Source organism: Lipomyces doorenjongii (assembly GCF_038497915.1).
Source record: "Lipomyces doorenjongii strain NRRL Y-27504 unplaced genomic scaffold V1508scaffold_18, whole genome shotgun sequence".
Taxonomy (NCBI): Eukaryota; Fungi; Ascomycota; class Lipomycetes; order Lipomycetales; family Lipomycetaceae; genus Lipomyces; species Lipomyces doorenjongii.
The window spans coordinates 134,414-151,413 of record NW_027118085.1 but is presented as its reverse complement, the minus strand read 5'-3'; the positions used below and the strand labels follow the sequence as shown (position 1 = coordinate 151,413).

The 17,000-nt window shown below is 46.2% G+C and overlaps 7 protein-coding genes and 1 non-coding gene across 8 annotated transcripts; 3 read left to right on the top strand and 5 right to left on the bottom strand.

The window, feature by feature from the left end:
* Positions 1-380: 380 nt before the first annotated feature.
* Positions 381-3,686, bottom strand: V1508DRAFT_403788 (tRNA synthetases class II (A)-domain-containing protein; the record flags this gene model as incomplete). Its single annotated transcript, XM_066938579.1, has 8 exons — positions 381-1,355; positions 1,406-3,009; positions 3,062-3,092; positions 3,154-3,176; positions 3,259-3,286; positions 3,351-3,428; positions 3,479-3,604; positions 3,654-3,686. The coding sequence occupies 8 exons, from the start codon at positions 3,684-3,686 to the stop codon at positions 381-383; spliced, it is 2,898 nt and encodes a 965-aa protein (XP_066796418.1).
* Positions 3,687-4,237: 551 nt separating this feature from the next.
* V1508DRAFT_415661 (uncharacterized protein) lies at positions 4,238-6,504 on the bottom strand. Its single transcript, XM_066940100.1, has 6 exons — positions 6,118-6,504; positions 5,790-6,019; positions 5,360-5,734; positions 5,072-5,304; positions 4,843-5,020; positions 4,238-4,795 (listed from the first exon to the last, which is right to left on the bottom strand). The coding sequence occupies exons 1-6, from the start codon at positions 6,152-6,154 to the stop codon at positions 4,325-4,327; spliced, it is 1,524 nt and encodes a 507-aa protein (XP_066796417.1). The 5' UTR covers positions 6,155-6,504; the 3' UTR covers positions 4,238-4,324.
* A 585-nt stretch (positions 6,505-7,089) lies between these two features.
* V1508DRAFT_t40 lies at positions 7,090-7,163 on the bottom strand. The gene has a single exon. It is a non-coding gene; the product is annotated as a tRNA-Ile (tRNA).
* Positions 7,164-7,789: 626 nt separating this feature from the next.
* V1508DRAFT_353135 (uncharacterized protein) lies at positions 7,790-10,407 on the top strand (the record flags this gene model as incomplete). The annotated part of the gene is made up of 4 exons (XM_066936873.1): positions 7,790-8,179; positions 8,231-8,711; positions 8,772-10,329; positions 10,377-10,407. The coding sequence occupies 4 exons, from the start codon at positions 7,790-7,792 to the stop codon at positions 10,405-10,407; spliced, it is 2,460 nt and encodes an 819-aa protein (XP_066796416.1).
* A 2,281-nt stretch (positions 10,408-12,688) lies between these two features.
* V1508DRAFT_396897 (Rhodanese-like domain-containing protein) lies at positions 12,689-13,710 on the top strand (the record flags this gene model as incomplete). Its single annotated transcript, XM_066938125.1, has 3 exons — positions 12,689-12,947; positions 13,000-13,022; positions 13,072-13,710. 3 exons carry the CDS (start codon positions 12,689-12,691, stop codon positions 13,708-13,710), a joined length of 921 nt encoding a protein of 306 aa, XP_066796415.1.
* On the bottom strand, positions 13,673-15,041 carry V1508DRAFT_415652 (PUA-like domain-containing protein). The gene is made up of 3 exons (XM_066940099.1): positions 14,232-15,041; positions 14,142-14,177; positions 13,673-14,089 (listed from the first exon to the last, which is right to left on the bottom strand). Exons 1-3 carry the CDS (start codon positions 14,662-14,664, stop codon positions 13,800-13,802), a joined length of 759 nt encoding a protein of 252 aa, XP_066796414.1. The 5' UTR covers positions 14,665-15,041; the 3' UTR covers positions 13,673-13,799.
* On the top strand, positions 14,564-15,922 carry V1508DRAFT_415650 (uncharacterized protein). Its single transcript, XM_066940098.1, has 2 exons — positions 14,564-14,820; positions 14,893-15,922. Exon 2 carries the CDS (start codon positions 15,018-15,020, stop codon positions 15,807-15,809), a length of 792 nt encoding a protein of 263 aa, XP_066796413.1. The 5' UTR covers positions 14,564-14,820; positions 14,893-15,017; the 3' UTR covers positions 15,810-15,922.
* V1508DRAFT_415647 (uncharacterized protein) lies at positions 15,794-16,920 on the bottom strand. The gene is made up of 4 exons (XM_066940097.1): positions 16,630-16,920; positions 16,388-16,577; positions 16,281-16,333; positions 15,794-16,221 (listed from the first exon to the last, which is right to left on the bottom strand). The coding sequence occupies exons 1-4, from the start codon at positions 16,736-16,738 to the stop codon at positions 15,905-15,907; spliced, it is 669 nt and encodes a 222-aa protein (XP_066796412.1). The 5' UTR covers positions 16,739-16,920; the 3' UTR covers positions 15,794-15,904.
* Between the last annotated feature and the right edge of the window lie 80 nt (positions 16,921-17,000).

Genomic DNA, 17,000 nt, shown 5'->3' with positions numbered 1-17,000 from the left:
GGAGAGTATGAATGCAGTTTGGAAATGATGAAAAAATACTGGTTGATGCGGAACACACGCTCGCTGCACTTTTTGCCCTCTCCGCGTGTTGGAAACTTCCCGCTGCGAGTTGGTTAGGCGTCGTTTTCTGCACCGCGAGTTGTCGAACAACTTGCTTCTTCGTCTCGCCGACGAACTCTATTTACCGCAGTCGAATCGTGTAGAACTGCAACATAAAAATCAGGGTAACTAGAATACACAATGGACTCAAATTGTAATGAATAATATATATTTCAATTACCACACAATGACTCTATACTGTATATCTAAATTTAATATAAAATATATCGTCATCTAACACACAAAGAAAAAGCCGTAAATATTAATACATGACGAGAAACTTATATGCTAAACTTCTCCTTGAAATATTTCTCCACGGCAGAAATGGCCTCGTCCACCTTATCCGCGTCGCTTCCCACTCCTTGTACTGTATGCCCCTTACCACCTGCCTTTCCTCCGACAACTCCGCTGACGATCGCAGCCACGTCCTGAGCTGAGAAGCCAGCATTCCTTGCAATACCGCCTGCCACGTAGCCACCGTGCACTACCTTTTTATCCTCACCATCGGAATCGCCTGCAAAAAGATAAATAATCTTGTCGGACAGCTTGGACTTCGCGTAGTTAACAGCCTCAGAGATAGCCTTCGCATTCGCAGAGATAGGAACCTTCGCGACTAGGTAAGGAAACTCCGCCGCCTTCTCACTAGAGAAGTAATCTGTCACAATATCCACGGCCATCTTACCCTCAGCCTTCTGCCTGGCTTTGCTATCATCAATGATCTTTTTCTGGATCTTCGCAAAAATGTCCTTTAATTCAGCCTTCTTGACAACCGAAATTGATAGTTGATTGAGCGCGTATCCGAGAGCTTTGGCCTCAGCTTCCTTTGTAGGACCATCCGTCATCCTGTCCAATTTGGCCAGCTTCACATACCAATCAGCGGCAACGCGCTGGACGTCATGTGCCTCATTACCAGTGACGGCAACAATACGGCGGATACCCTTTGCAATACCACTTTCCTCGACAATGATGAGCTCCTTGATATCACCAGTTGCCTTGACGTGCGTACCGCCGCAAAACTCGATACTGACTCCTTGCCATTTCTCGTTCTTAACGTCCTTCAGGAGCTCCTCGACAGGAACTCCAACAGAGACAACGCGAACTGGATCAGGGTAGGTCTCGCCGAAAACAGCACGAACACCTGAGATCTCACGGGCGATAGATAGTGGCACGTCCTTAGCGAAGACAGGCTGATTTTTACGAATCTCAGCTGTGGAAATATCCTCGACCTTGGAAAGCTCTTGCAGACTGAGACCAGTCTATGGAAATATTAGTGACATTCAAGGCAAGAAACTCAATGCGAAAGTACCTTGTGAGAGAAATCAAATCGTAATCTGTCCGGAGCAACAAGAGAGCCCTTCTGCTCAACATTATCACCAAGTACCACGCGAAGCGCGAAGTTAAGAACGTGGGTTCCTGTATGATTATTCCGGATAGGCCATCGCCGCAGCTCATCATACTCCGCCACGATAGAATCACCAACAGTGAACGAGCCATACTTCAAGTATCCAGTATGAAAGACATAGCCACCGTACATCTGCACATTCTCAACTTCAAATTCGGCTTTACCATCGATGACTATCTTCCCTGTGTCATACTGTTGACCACCCTGCTCGGCATAGAAGTTGGTCTTATCCAGAATGATACCAACCTGTTTATCCTCATTGACACCCTCAGTGGTCTCCACGAATTTCTTGTCGATATAGATAGCCTTGATTGTAGCAGCAATATCACCAAGGCCATACTTATAAATGTCGTCGGTCTTGGGAAGGCCCTCCTTCTCCATGTAACCTAAGTCATGAACATCAAGCTTGACCAGTTCTCCATTGGCCGAAGTCTTCTTTGTACCCTTGCTTGCTTCCTTGGACCGGGCCTGCGCTTCATCGAATCCTTTCTCATCGATCTCAAGGCCATTCTCTTCAGCCATCAGACGAGTCAAGTCCACTGGGAACCCATACGTGTCGTATAGCCTCCAGACATCCCTACCATTTAGAACCTTGACACCGTCAGCACGAGCTTTCTCGGCATAGTCCTGAAAAAGTTTTTCACCGCGATCTAACGTTCGCGAGAACGACTCTTCTTCCTCGTTCAAGATCTCATAGACTTCGTCAGTTCGCTTGGTCAGTTCGGGAAACATATCCTTCAATTGCTCAATGAGAGTGGGCGCGAGGCGAGAAAAGAAATTACCAATGGGAACATCAAATTTCTTGCGGACGTAGCGAGCGCCTCGTCGAAGAATTCGTCGTAGAACGTATCCTCGACCTTCATTGTTGGGAACACCACCGTCACTGAGTGCGAAAGTGAGTGTTCGGACATGGTCAGCGATAATACGATAGGCAGTATCCAATCCATCGATATCCTCTTCACCGAACTTTCCAGAATATGGTCGCGCTCCGGTTAATTCCTGGATCTTGGCAAACAAGGGCGTAAAGACATCGGTGTCGTAGTTGGAGAGCTTGTCCTGCAGAGCGGAGACGAGGCGCTCAAAACCCATACCAGTGTCCACGTGCTTGGCAGGCAAACTTCGAAGAGATCCGTCGGCCTCGCGGTTAAATTGGATGAAGACATTATTCCAAATCTCGACAACGTCAGGATCATCCATGTTGACCAGATGTGCAGCATTTCGTCCGCCAATTCTGTCATAATGGAGCTCGCTGCAAGGACCGCATGGTCCCTGATCACCCATCTCCCAGAAGTTGTCCTTCAAGTTGCCCGGAAGAATATGATCCTCCGAGAGACCAATACTCCGCCATAACTCCTTGGTTTCCAAATCGGGCTCAAGACCAGATTTTTCGTCACCTCCAAAATAGGTCGCATAGAGACGCGCCGGATCAAGGCCGTAGACATCGACGAGAAGCTCCCACGACCACGCAACGGCTTCCTTCTTGAAATAATCACCAAAAGACCAATTGCCTGGCAACAGTAAGATACGAGACTATTAATAAACAGAGCATTGAGTGCATACCTAGCATCTCGAAGAATGTGTGATGGTAACTCTGGCACGAACTGTTAGGAACCATCCATATAGCAACTACCACTCCGGAATAATGAACATACGTCTTTACCAACATCCTCAAGATCTATTACACATGTTAGCCACAATTTAGTCATTTATTTTGCCACTCCCAGGAGTTGCAATTGACATATCGGAGAAGAACCCACCATTGTGTTTGCCACCAGCACGAATACACTACATCGCCACACCGTTAGCACTCAACTAGTCAATTGCATACATGAACGCGTTGGTAACAAACTTTCTGAGAGTTGGTGGCACGTTTTAGCTTCGCAAAATCGCTCGCAGGATCAACCTTGCCCAAGAAGATAGCCTTGTACTGGTTCATACGTAGAAAGGAAGTCAGTACAAACCGGTCAAAAAACGAACTTTAGGGGACCACATATCTGCATTGGCGAAAAGCAGCGTAGGATCATCGTATGGGATAACGGAGGAGCTCGGAACGAACGTGTGACCTCTCTTCTTGACGAAGTAGTCCAAGAAGGTAGTGCGCACCTGTGAGTCGTTAGAATGAGCGGCAATTAATAATTGAGACACGACTCACCTTGCTCGCGGGCCAATCAGCAGGATTAACCATATTCAGAGAATTAGAGTCCTTCGAATCCGGCAGATAAGTAGTGGGGAACGAATGAAATGCGGATGATTGTACGCGGTTTGACAGGGAACGGCAATTGCGGCGAAGTGTGGCGGCAATTGTGAGTCTTCCCCAACTACAGTTAACACTATCCACGAGATCTGAAGCAAAGCTGCTCCCACCAACACATTCGCGTTGTCGAAATAACTTACCTCCAGGTATTGAAAGACGTCAAAACTGGTGATATCGAGAACCGTGCAAAATTGCCAGCGTTCATCCAGAAAAGCAATACACGATGAGAAAACTACGGACCTGGCAGTAGACTGACATGGGCAACCTGCGACATGTGCCCTAACCCGGATAGTCGCCACGTTAATATCTTAATCAGTTCTGGAAGAAAGATATCTACTTGTCTTATGAAAAGCTAGTCGGGAGTTTTGAAATCATTTCTGGGAAATTTGCTGTTCGGCATTCACACGAAGAAGATAGGCCGCAACTGCCATCGATCGCGGCAATCTAGCAGGTGAGACATCTTCCTTACATAGTCCTCAGTGGCCGAGTAATTCATGTATTATGTTAACTTAGTCGAAAAATACTAATGTTACATGACATCAATGGTCTTTACCAAAATCTATATTCGCCTAATTCTTGATCTCAACTTTTCCCTCTAGCATGTCTCTAGTTGCCTCTAGTATGTCTTCCTCCGTGTACTGGTCCCCATTGAGGACTTTACCAAATCTCGAGAAGTCAGCCTCTGAGTCATCTATTTCTAGTGGACCCAACAATCCCGCTTCCACTAGCTCTTCTCTGCTTTTAGCATAACGTCCCGTGTCTTCAAGATAGTGCGCAAATGCAACCTTCAAATTGCCAATGTCCTTTCGAAGAGACCGCTCTAATTTTGTCCATTTTCGCGGAAACACCCCAAGATCTCCAGGAATCAGTTTGCATAGTGCAAGAATATACTCGCAGAAATCTGCATCTTCCGGATATTTGAGATCATGGAACGATCTTGGATCAGTTATTTCCTGGTTACGCTTCCATATAAAATAGTCCATTATTGCCTTTGGCGGAAGCTTCAAGCGTCCCGACCATACACGGGCTATATAGCAAGCCTATGCAGATGAGCCCATGCGCTGTAAGATTATGGATGTGTACATACCTGAGCCTGAGAGACTCTGAACGGTAACACAAATCTTGGCGTCCCAAGTACAGCTAATGTCGGATCGTCACAATACACGAAATGCAAATACAAGTCTCTCACGTAGGACCCATCCGTAATAAGAGGATGACTACCCTCATTAATCTGTGACAAAAATGGCAAACTTCGCAAATACCCACTTATGCACAATTAGCAACCTGAGAGTAAATTGCAAGTAGTGAGCACTTACGTTGCGTAAATCACAACATCAACATTGTCCAAGATCTCTCCGTCTTTTAGGTGAATACTTCTATCTTCCGGATCAAAATAATCTATCTCGGTGACCTCTTCTATCGATGGATTTGGTTTGCCAGGAGCAAGCGTCTCACTTCTCAATGATTTGTACACCTTCTTGCCAGTGGCCAAAGCCAGTTGATTAGAGATATCGATACCACTAGCAGCATTTCCGACTACTAAAATAGTCTATAAATATATAATTAGCAAGAGAATTCCCCAAGACTGAAGAAAACTAGTGGACCTTGTTCTTATATGGATCAGGCGTCCGAAAGGTCTTAGAATGTATGATGCTTCCGGGATACTTCTCCAAGTATTCAGCGATGCCTTTAACATCTGGCACATATGGCACGTTAAAGTAACCAGTAGCAACGACGACTGCATCGAATGATTCTTTTCGTGGTGAGCTACCATGTTCTCCAGGCTGATATGTTACAATCCAGGCTCCATCCTCTTTTCGAACATCTAAAACATTGGAATTATATGAAATAAGGTCCTCCAACACTTTGGCATAATGCTGGAGAAAGTCTGCTATGGCACTTCTATGTGAAAAGTACGTGAATTCCTTGTCATAATCTGGATTCTCAAAAAGCATAATAGGTGACGGTACGTTCGTAACCTACACACAATTTAATCCATGACCAACGAGAGATGGAAATTGAACGACACCATACCAGATTATCGTATGCAGCTCCTGCCCATGCCCTTACTTTCGACGTCGCGTCAACAAGCGGTTCCATGGAAATCGACGGGTCGGTCGACGGTACTTTAACGTTCGAGTCGATGCCGTCGGTATAATTCCATACTCCGCCTGCTTTTGCATTCCGTTCAAAAACCTTTATTTTTTTGAAAGAATTTTCCTCTAGAAGAGCCCTAGTAGCTGAGAGGCCACTCGCACCGGCGCCTGGATAATGTACATTAGTAACAGCGTCGAATTACTTCATAGCAATCCTTCGTCGGATTGAGGAGCCTGCAAAAGGCGCTCGCGATGAGCTAGAATACCTAACACCGCGACTCGTTGTACCAAACCGGCTGTCATAGCTAGACGCGACCTGATATGCCGTACAAAGACCTTGCCCAATGCTAACGAAGGTTCGGCATACACGACCGTAGGTCTGAAAGACAATTGCGTCTGTAGATGGCTACTGAGTTAATCTCCCCTGATAACTAATTGCGAGATGGATAAATTCGTTTCGCTATATTGATATTGAACGCAACCTTGGAAATACGGTATCCTACGACCACAGTCGTCGATACGACCAATATGAGAGAAACTGAGCTTAGGTAAGAGTACTGCGATGTATGATAGGCTGACAATGACGAGGGCTTATATGATTATGACGATATTTTGGAGCCGACTTCCTGATAGCGCCCAGAAGTCCTCTACAGAGAAACCTAATCGCAAAATTGCCTAAGAACACCATTTATTCTCGTCTGCTAATATTCCCAAGCTACTAAGGTATCTAAATTCAATACAGCTACATTTAAATGAGCCATAATACATCATTTCACAGAGATCCGGGATCTAACCGTTATCGCGACCGGCATTCAGGCGCTTAAACTTTAGGTTAACTAGTCCCCTCTCCGTGCGGCTCGCAGCATCCGTCGAAGGATATACTGAGAGGGCTCCGACTACTGGGGCGTAGATATTTCTTTTGATTTACTCTTAAAAGTCGTACTAGATGAAACTAGAGAAGTAAAATAATCCTTCACAAGTTAAGGATTATTGAGCCGTTCCTAACAATGCAACACTAGCCTTAAAGACTCTCTTACTATTATAAACCGCAACAAGCAGATTAAGCTATAACGATCCCAAGCTAACGTCGGTCCTTGACAAATTTGAGACGAAATGGACGGAATCGGCTCTATTATTACCAGATGAGAGCAATCCAACAATCACAGATCCATATCAGGCATGGCAACCGTAATTCCGGCATATGACAACGGAAGTATCAAAAAAATACTGATTGGAGCTGGTCTTACGCGGGATCGAACCGCGGATCCTCGCGTTATTAGCACGATGCCTTAACCAACTGGGCCATAAGACCAATCATGTCAAGACTTGCCAGCGTGGCCCCAACCGTTGTAGTCAGGGTTAGGGTACTAGCAGCTATAACACGATTGCAATTAAGCTTTTTGGAGAATATGGGGCAACAACGAGCGAAATATAGTAATACGACAAGAGCTATGGTTTTGGATTTGTACTACCCAATTGGTGAATTTTGCCGATGACGTTTTTGTGAATTTGGTGACTTTTCCACCGACACATCGGCAATGCGGGTTAGGGCGTTGCTCCTACCCGAAGCATCGTCAAAGTAACAACATGACACGCGTGACTCTCGCAAATCGCCATTCAATAGTGCCCTCACATTCTGCGCAATAGTATAGGCGCAACGACTAGAGATCGATTAGTTTCGGCAAGTTGTTCTTTTGGGGTAAGTTCTGATTTATTTATGGATGGTCCGGCCGGTCAGTGCTGTGGTGCGTGGGGTGCAAATGATTTGACCGCGTCTGTTCTAGATCGCTGCTTTTCTGACATTTAGTTGCAAACTGGGGTTTTGCATACTACCATTATTAAGACACAAGTTGCTAGATTTGAGCTGGTTGTGACGTATTCAATCTCCATTAAGAATCCCTTGTCGAATCCTAGCTGAAGCGTAAGTGCCTAGTCAGCATGCCATCGACGGGATCATCACGCAATGATACTTTAAGTTCTTTTGATAAGCTCAAGGAACTTGAAATTGCTTCACTGTCACCGACGAGCGCCACGGACTCGCATTTTCTCAGCGGTGAGATCTCGCTTATTTGGCCATACTCGTCCTTGACATGCCAGTTTTCAATCCAGCTATGCGACTCTGATATTTCTAAACGGATCAGTAAAGGCCAGATTAAATTAACCTTTGGAGGAAAATCTGTTGGAAAAGTCGCAGATGAGCTGATGAATAGTGGAGACAGACTGCGTATCGCGCTGAAGGGTAGTCACATTGTAGGGTGCGAGCCCAGTGCGGTATCTGAGTTTGATTCAGACTGGATCTGTGTTTGGGAGAATGGAGCGCTTGTGCAGGTAAGTGTAGTAATTTGTTAATGCATTTTGATCAGAAAAATGACGATGTAGATCAATGACTCCGCGCCGCTGCAGATAGTTCCAGACGACTCTGCGGAGGAAGATCGGACTCGGTCGACATCGTCCGATGCCGAAAATGACGAATGGATTGCTGCAGTTTCATCCCCAGCGACTCCCACGGCGCAGACGATCTCGAGCAACGTATCCATTGCCCAGTTGTCGTCGTCCATCGGAACCTCGAACGTATGGTTTACGCCTCCAGATATGCTTCGCCGTCGCCCGCGGCCTTCCTCCGATGACACATTCTCGTCCGGTGCATTCCTTGAGTTTGACGATGACATGGCTGGCCCATTACGAAAGCGCTCAAAGCACAGTCGAAGCTCGTCGGAATGGGTCTACGACGATAGTACTATGCAAACTAACAGCATTCTTGAAGGCGAGCATGCTCCTACGACGGCGGTTTCTAAAGAAGCTTCTAGTACCAACCAAGTACAACCGTCGTCGCCTATTGTTCCCGTCATTGATGTCACTCGTATGTTTTTTTTGCCGGTATTGAGATTTCCACCGCCTCACAACACTGATGCTTTGATAGTGAGACATGCAGAGACCCCTGAGTTGCTTCACGACGAAAATGAACTATATAGAGATCTCATGAGACAGAAGGCTTTCGAAGAGGGCCACCTGAATGGACAGGGAGGAGAGCGATCTATATTGGACGACATCAGCGTTGTGACGCAAGCTGGAAGCGTAGTTGACCAAGAATCCATTACTCACGAAGACCAAGACCGGCAGTCGGAAAATTTGGAGAAAGCTCAGTCGAAACTGTATTATGAGATATTACAGGCGAAGTTGCAGAATCCTGGATCAAGCTCCCTTATCGCCAGCTCTGCAGCTACGGTATTTGACGGATTCACGGCAAGCGTGGAGGGTAGCGACGGCGGCAAAACTGTTGATGATGCCAAGTCCAGCAAATCGGCCGAGGGGCTGAAATATGTGCAGCACCACTATGTGGCACTGGAGAGTGCGTCAGAACCGGAGGGCGACGATATCATTCCACGATATCCCGGTATTGGACTGTCAGAGAGAGTGCGAAGTCCTGTAGAAGAGTCGGCTCGAGAATATATTGATTATTTGCGCGAAAATGTGGATAACATGTCGGCTATGGAACAAGTCGAACTGGCCTCTGCGCAGACCGCTTTTAAGCCGGAGCCGGCACCAGAGTCTCCGCTTGCTGAGCCGGTGCGAGTGGCAACTGCAGATGCGAACACCGTGCCAGAATCGGCTGATGACAGGGAAGATCTGCATAGTACATCCACCACTATTCGCGATCTCTCCCAACCAGTGGCCAACCCAGTAGCAGCTGTGGCTGCTTCTGCAGCTGAGCAGGAAACTCTCGCGGATATCTTAATCGAACCTGAGCGGTCTCAGAGTCTAACTACAACCGAGGTGATCGACTCCCAGCGAAGTGCCGTTCCGGTAACGACTTTTTCACGACACGAGGTCAGGCTAGAGGATGTTGCCGACGAAACTGACATACCGGACGTGATCGGTAACGACGAACTACCGCCAAATCCTTCGTCTTTTGAACCCGCGCAAGAGTTTAGCGAGGTCCAACCTGATATATCGTCGGCGCAGACATATGAATTTCTGAAAACTAGAGCTCCAGAAATGTATGATCGATCATTTCAAACACAGCCAGAAGGGCTTGAAGTCAGGTCGAGTGTACCCCAGGGAGAAGGGATACTCAGATCTTCACCACCAGTAATTAAAGACCAGGTCGACGCCGAACCAGTGATTTTGCAAATGCTACCCTCGCAGCCAAAGGGTTCTTTCACGCAAACACACCCTGAAATTGCGGATTTTGAGGATGAGATGGTAGATGCGGAGACTATTTATAATACTCCACTGATTGAGGCGATCGTGACACCGCTGATGACTAGCGCGCATTTGTCACACGATATTGAGCCAGGACCTTTTAATGCCTTTCCAGCACTCGAAATTGTATGTGACGAAGTAGTCGTTAATAAGGATGACGTCATTGAAGCCTCTTATACCGAAGTCAGAGATGATGCCGCCGTGGATGCGGAGACTGGCAGTTTATTTTCAAATATTGAAAGACTCGAGGTAATCGTTGCTAAGGGCGACATTGTGTATGTGGACGACGAATTGGTGACGACTGAAGTTGAAAAGGCCGCAGAGGAGGTTGCTATGGAGCATGTGGTCGGTAAGAACCATGCTGCGCCTATTTCTGAGGAGAATATCAATAGCCAGAGCCCAACTGGCACTGAGGCTGATGATGATATTGAAAAAGTGGATCCCCTTTTGTACCTGATGGATTTTGAAACACAGGGTCCTACTCCTTTGTCTAGTGAAGACCGAGAGATGCTTGATAGTGTTGCAGACGTTAGGGATGAATTACGGGCATTGGCCACTCAGGCACTGCTTCAACAACCAGTTTCTGAAGCCGGTGACTACGATAACGACAAGGCCGATGAAGAGGAGGAAGAGTTTGCGTCACAGGCATATGATGCGACATCATCACCTTCAGACAGTGGATCAGATGACGATATATCTGTGCAAGAAGAAGAGACTACGCCAGAACAGCGGCCTATCTCATTGAGTTCGTCAGGGACTTCGGCTGCGCCGACAACAAGGCCGGAGGTTATTGACATTGATAGCGACGCGTCCAAAGAAAGTGGTGACGATCAAGCACAATTGGGTGCTGTTACGGAGAATGATGGAGAAAACGCAGACTTCGAACAAGCTGTAGCACCAGTGGAGGAAGTGCGCAAAGAACAGCAGGATGAAGGAGGTCAAAGCCCCCTTCTTGAGGGCCAGATCGCATTAAATGTGGTCGCGATATCGCCTGAGGAGTACGCTCTACAGCAGTTAGATATCTCCATAGGTCAACTGGAAGCCCAAACAGAAAGCTACTTGAAGTCTGCTAAATTCGCAAACGAAGAATCTCCGGATCAGTATGAGGAGCAGGACGATGACGACTCATATAGTACTAGTAGTATGCTAGATAGCGAGGTAGCAGGAGAAAATGTCGATTTAGGTGTCGAAGAAGAACGACTGCGTGAATTAGAAGAAGGCGTTGTGGATGGCCCTACGACTGCGAAGACCACATCTGTTTCAATTGATACAGTTGTGGAGAACAATTCGTTGAAAAGAACACATTTGGTCACTGTGGAGCACGCTCGGGGAAAGGGTAATAAAGGTGAGGAACGAATGCCTGCAGGATTGACCACGCCTGTACGTACTAAGATGACCTCTTTATCGTACGATTGTGTTGTTTAAAGGTATTTTCTAACACGCCTCAGATTTCGGACTATCCGGCTCTTGATCAGATCGGTTGCCAATACCTCGGCGATTTCATTGGAGCTGTGACTTTAGTGACGCCGATTAGATGGCTAGAAGTGGACGACGATAAGCACAAGGAAGACGAGGATAAGCACAAGGAAGCGAGCGGTCGACAGTGTTATGTTTACATCTATATCACTGACCCATCATATCCTCGTGGAAAGACTTTAAAGGTTTATATTAGTCGAATGTTTGAGCAAGCTTTACCTATCGCTAAGCCTGGAGATGTCGTATTATTCAGGAATTTCTATGTAAGTACATTGTTTGTGCAACGATGGAACGTATACTAATTGTTTTAAAGGTCACCATGCGCAAGTCAAAATTAGTAGCGTTGCCTAACCTTCAGTCAGCCTGGGCGGTTTGGAAGTTTCCATCGAGTGGCGACGCGGAGTCAACTGTTGAGGTGAGAGGTCCTCCTGTTGAGTATGGCGAACAGGAGTCTCTTTACGCGAAAGAGCTTCGACAATGGTATCTATCCACTGCTTCTGGAACTGCCGACGAGAGAGATAATCAGCGGGCAGTTGCTGACGATAAGTGAGGGCTATCACTGTGCAGTTTTTGGCGGTGTTACATTGCTTGACTGTAAAGCTAGGGATTTAAATGTACAGGAGCTAAGGGTTGGTTTGCTTTGTTTTCCATATCTGAATTGTGTGGTCTGTTATGCTCATAAACTTGTCATGCGGCGGCGATTGTTGTCCAAGCATGCGCATCGATGGTAACGTCTTACATCTATGGAGTTTTAGCGGTGATAACTTAATAAGATTGCTGTGTATGCTGGCGAGATATTGCAAATATTGTATACTAGAATATGCGATTTATGGTGCTGTATGTAGATGGCGTACAATAAATGGTTTGCTAGGCAAGGATTAAGTATTAAAATTGCTAGTGTTTGAGTTGGGTTGCATCAGATGTAAATGCTCCAAAAGGTTACCTGAGTTGTATGAGAGAGTAACCCCATTGGGTTAGGGTCTTTCCTAGCATGCTCTGTGACACCCCGATGTTACTTACTGGCGCAATCGATGACATCAGATTACCATCACCAGTCAGTTTATCTCTGCTTCAAATCTTCTTCTTATATCTTTATCTTATTTCTGGTTCAATACATTTGGCTTCAATTCGCCAGCTATTTAAAGACGTCCTTCTACAATGCGTCCTCCCTCACGCGTTAGCATCTCGTCGATTTTGACACCCGCGGCATTTAAGTCGCTCCTTGTGTCATCGAAAACCCCCATCATTCCACTCGATGCGACATGGTACCTGCCTAACGTCGGACGCAATGGGAAAGAAGAATTTTTGTTAGAACGAATTCCAGGAGCTAGATTTTTTGACATAGATGAGGTCAAAGATGCAAGCTCGCAGTACCCCCACATGCTACCTTCAACTGAGGTATTTAACAAAGCAATGAGTAAGTCGAATTATCCTATTAAAGCTTCTAGTCTGGTTGTTAACATCTGCAGGTGATCTTGGGATTACTCGCGAGGTAGAACACATTTGGATTGTATTGTAAGTGATGCTGATGTATATTATAGGATACCCTAGTTGTCTATGACAAGCAAGGCAATTTCTCCGCTCCTAGACTACTATGGACCTTGAAAATTTTCCAGCACCCGTCGATTTTCATTCTTGATAACTATCCGCTATATAAGCAAGAAGGCTATGAAATTGAAACTAAGAGATTGGCAACTGTTGAAGAAGCCATCCCTACACAATCAACCTACGAGTCGCCCGGAGCGATTGACGATCGAGTAGTCACGTACAGCGATTTGCGGCAGGTTATTATTGAACCATTGTTCCGAAAGAAATTCAATATTATAGATGCTAGACCTTACTCTCGTTGGACTGGTGATGCACCGGAACCTAGGCCCGGTCTTCCGTCGGGCCATTTGCCCGACTCCATCTCTATTCCGTTTAACGAGGTTTTGGAGGAAGGCACAAAGGAGTTTAAAAATTCTAGTAAGCTACAGGAACTCTTCTTAGCGAAAGGAGTCGATCCAGATAAACCAATTATTGCTATGTGCGGCACAGGCGTCACAGCGTGTGTACTTGAAACAGCCTTGGGAAAGTCAGGTCTTCTACGAGAAGATAAGCCTGTCATGGTGTATGATGGTAGCTGGACAGAGTGGGCTCAGAGGTCAGACGATAAGTTCATTATCAAGGGAAAGCAGTAAGGTGCCTTTTGGTATGCTTGATATACATATCGTGTATCTGAGGAGGTGGTACATTTTATTCATAATTCACAACTGCGTTTCCCTTTCTATCAATTAGATTCTACAGGTGCTTCTCCGTCAACCTCTTTATCTGCCAGTTCCAGAATAAAGCTCCATTCACTTTCCTTGACCGGCGAAACGGATAGGCGGGACTTTCGCAATAGAGCCATATCGTTTAATGGAGATTTTGCACTATACTTGGCTAGATGTGCCTTAAGCTCATGTAAGCCGATTAGTCGCTTCAATGGACGCACATATTCCACGTCTACCATGAACCACTTTGGCTTTTCCTTATCACTTTTCGGATCATAATATGGATGCTTCGGGTCGAATGCGGTATCTAGGAATATTAACAAAGCTATACGCCTTGAGAAGCGAGCAAGTACACCTACGATCAATGTAAGCTTCCTTGCAAACTTTGAGTATCCCTGTTCCACTGTGATTAATACCTCAAACACATCTTAGCATGCGCGACCGCTTACCAACTATCCCTGGTGTTTTACAGTTTGAGTGATAAAAAAAGCCAAAATCTCCAACTTTCATACGCTGCATACAATTCCGTGCCTCGTAGTTGCGCACTCCATCCCAGCTTGCCTGTCCTTCCCTACTAAGATCATCAAAACTGAACCGGACGTCAACTCCGTCCACTATTCGTGATTCTGGCTCAGCTTTGAATAGCCAGTATGATTTCTCAGAGCCTTCACTTATCGGTTCTCGCTCATGTTGTTGAGAGTCTGCCGTAGAAGGCAACTTAGGTGCGGTCTCCTTTCTGGTCTGCTTCCGGGCAATATTGTTGGCAGCTTTCGCTTTTTTTGCAAGAGTAGCAGTTACCGCCGTTAATGCTGCAGAACGTGATGATCGCTTTGCTACCATTGTATAGTATTTCTCTGAAAGTGCGCTGTGGAGCCAATTCATAAAGACGGGGGCAGCTCAACCCGTTGAGAAAGGTTATTCATTCTGAAGACCTGCGGTCCCAGAACCTCAAAGGTGCATTTTTATCCTGATATTTCCCGTCTATTAAAATAACAATATATTCCCGGGATCGGTTTTTAGCTCACATAATAATTCTTTGTAAGTTCTGATAAATATCCAGATCCAATATTCTGCACTCTATCGGGATTCTTCGGATTAACTCGTATTCGGAAAACGAAACCCTTGCCGACAACGGCCGCTGGAAAATCTCGACTTGCACTGCTGTTGCGCTTAATATCGACCTATACCGCGTCGACAATTGACCTTTGCGGTGATTCTGAAGACAGATATACAGTATGAGCAGTCTACGATGTTGCATTGGTCGGGCGAGTATGGGCGGACCTGTTCCCCGACAAGCAGTTCCATCGATTATAGTTAGGCGACTGGCGCCGGTCCGGTATGTGCACAGCGAAATCGACCCCTCACAACCAGAAGAAGAAGAAGTTACCACCAAAATACGAACAGGCCTCTTTTCACCGTTTATATATCACGCAGAATATCTTGATGCGACGAAATATTCGCTATCACGTGTTCCAATTTACCAGGCCACCTCTTCGTTCCACGTCTCAGCGACAAAACGAGTCGCATGGACCATTGCCATAATCGGAGGCTATTTCTCGTCCGCGATGTTAACAATGGATGGTATTCCGACGGCTTTGGCGTTTCTAGTTGGGATACCCTCTATGCTGCCTTTACCGATAGTGACCTGGCTGACGACGCCGTATGTTCATCGAATATTTCGAATATATCCAAACGCTGAAGGTGAACGTGTCGACCTTGAGAAGCTTAAGGAGGATGAAGAGTTTATATTTGAGTGTATCTCTATATTTGGAAGGGGTTTGTACAATTGCAGGGTAAAACTATCAGATCTTCGAGTGGCCGGTAAAAGATTTGGTTGGGTGAATTTGGAGGTTGTGGCCGACCGGATAGAAAAGGAAAACCCAAAGCAGAACATCGTTGAAAAGGCATTAGATGGCACTAGAACCCGGAAGTATTTTTATGTCGCAGATGACGTAGGTGGGTACAAGATGGAACGAATTTGGTCTATCATTGACCGACAAAGCGGAATTGACAACGGAAGGGATTAAGCATGTGTATTCACGGTAGATTAGCATCGAAAGTTACGGCCAATACTATATCGTTGTACATTTTGCTGTTCTATTGTACATAAATATTCGACTATTTATAATTCGTCCTTCACAGCTTCGCCGGTCTCGGGATGCACATCCAGTTCCACTGGAAGAACACTGACAAATTGCTCATCCGCATCGACTGGCTCTGGTTCAGGCGTCGTCGCAACATCTTCGCTAGAGGTCTCAGTGGGAGCAACACTAACAGTTTCCTCCGGTATCTCGATTGGTGCTTCTTCGGTAGCGGCCGGGGCTTCGACGCTGGAGCTAGGAGCGATTTCAATGTCAGGAGTATACCCTGCAATAGACACTAGTTCCGCGTCAAAGATCAACGTGGCTCCAGCCGGGATGGTGCCAACAGCTTTATCACCTAGACATTTATGTTAGTCAATAACTCAATTTCATCCACAAATAGAGCAACAGGCTAACCATATCCAAGATGGGGGGGAATTGTAAGCTTGCGCTTCTCGCCTAAACACATTCTACAGTCATATTAACATCAAGAAGTAGTCTCCCGCGGTCACATGTCAGTATACCCAAGAATGCCCCTATCCCAGCCGGCAATAACCTGACCACGTCCAAGGGTGAATCGGAACGGAGAATCCTTGCCAATCGAAGAATCGAACACTGTGCCATCCTGCAGATAACCAGTGTAGTGAATATAAACCAGGTCACCTTTTCGGGACTTGCGCTTGCACTGTTCCTTCGGAATCTTCTTGGTGATACCTATTGAGTTAATGTGCCTCAAGCAGACTCATTGTACTAGACGAGTTCATACCAATCTGAAGGTCGGTTTTGCCGCGCTTATTTCCCTGCGCCTCGGTGGAGCCCCCCACGGCGAGTAAGACGACTAGAAAGGCAAAGACAAAAGTAAAAGTTGGTCGCATATTTCGTTATTATGTAGCGACGGTAGAATAACCTTCAATGAAGTGCAGATCTTCTGTAGACGATAGAGAACAGTTGTCGGCTGGCAAGAGTAGGAAGGCTGCTTGATTCCTCTGATTTTGACACGTCTCCAAAATCAATCAACTGTGCGGCTGTGGCTCGGAGGAGTTTCGACGCGAGTAAGGACAACAACAATGCAAGGTCAAGAGCAACCAACCTTGCATCTCAGCAGTTATCGGCAATCTGCGTAACTATAACCTGCCA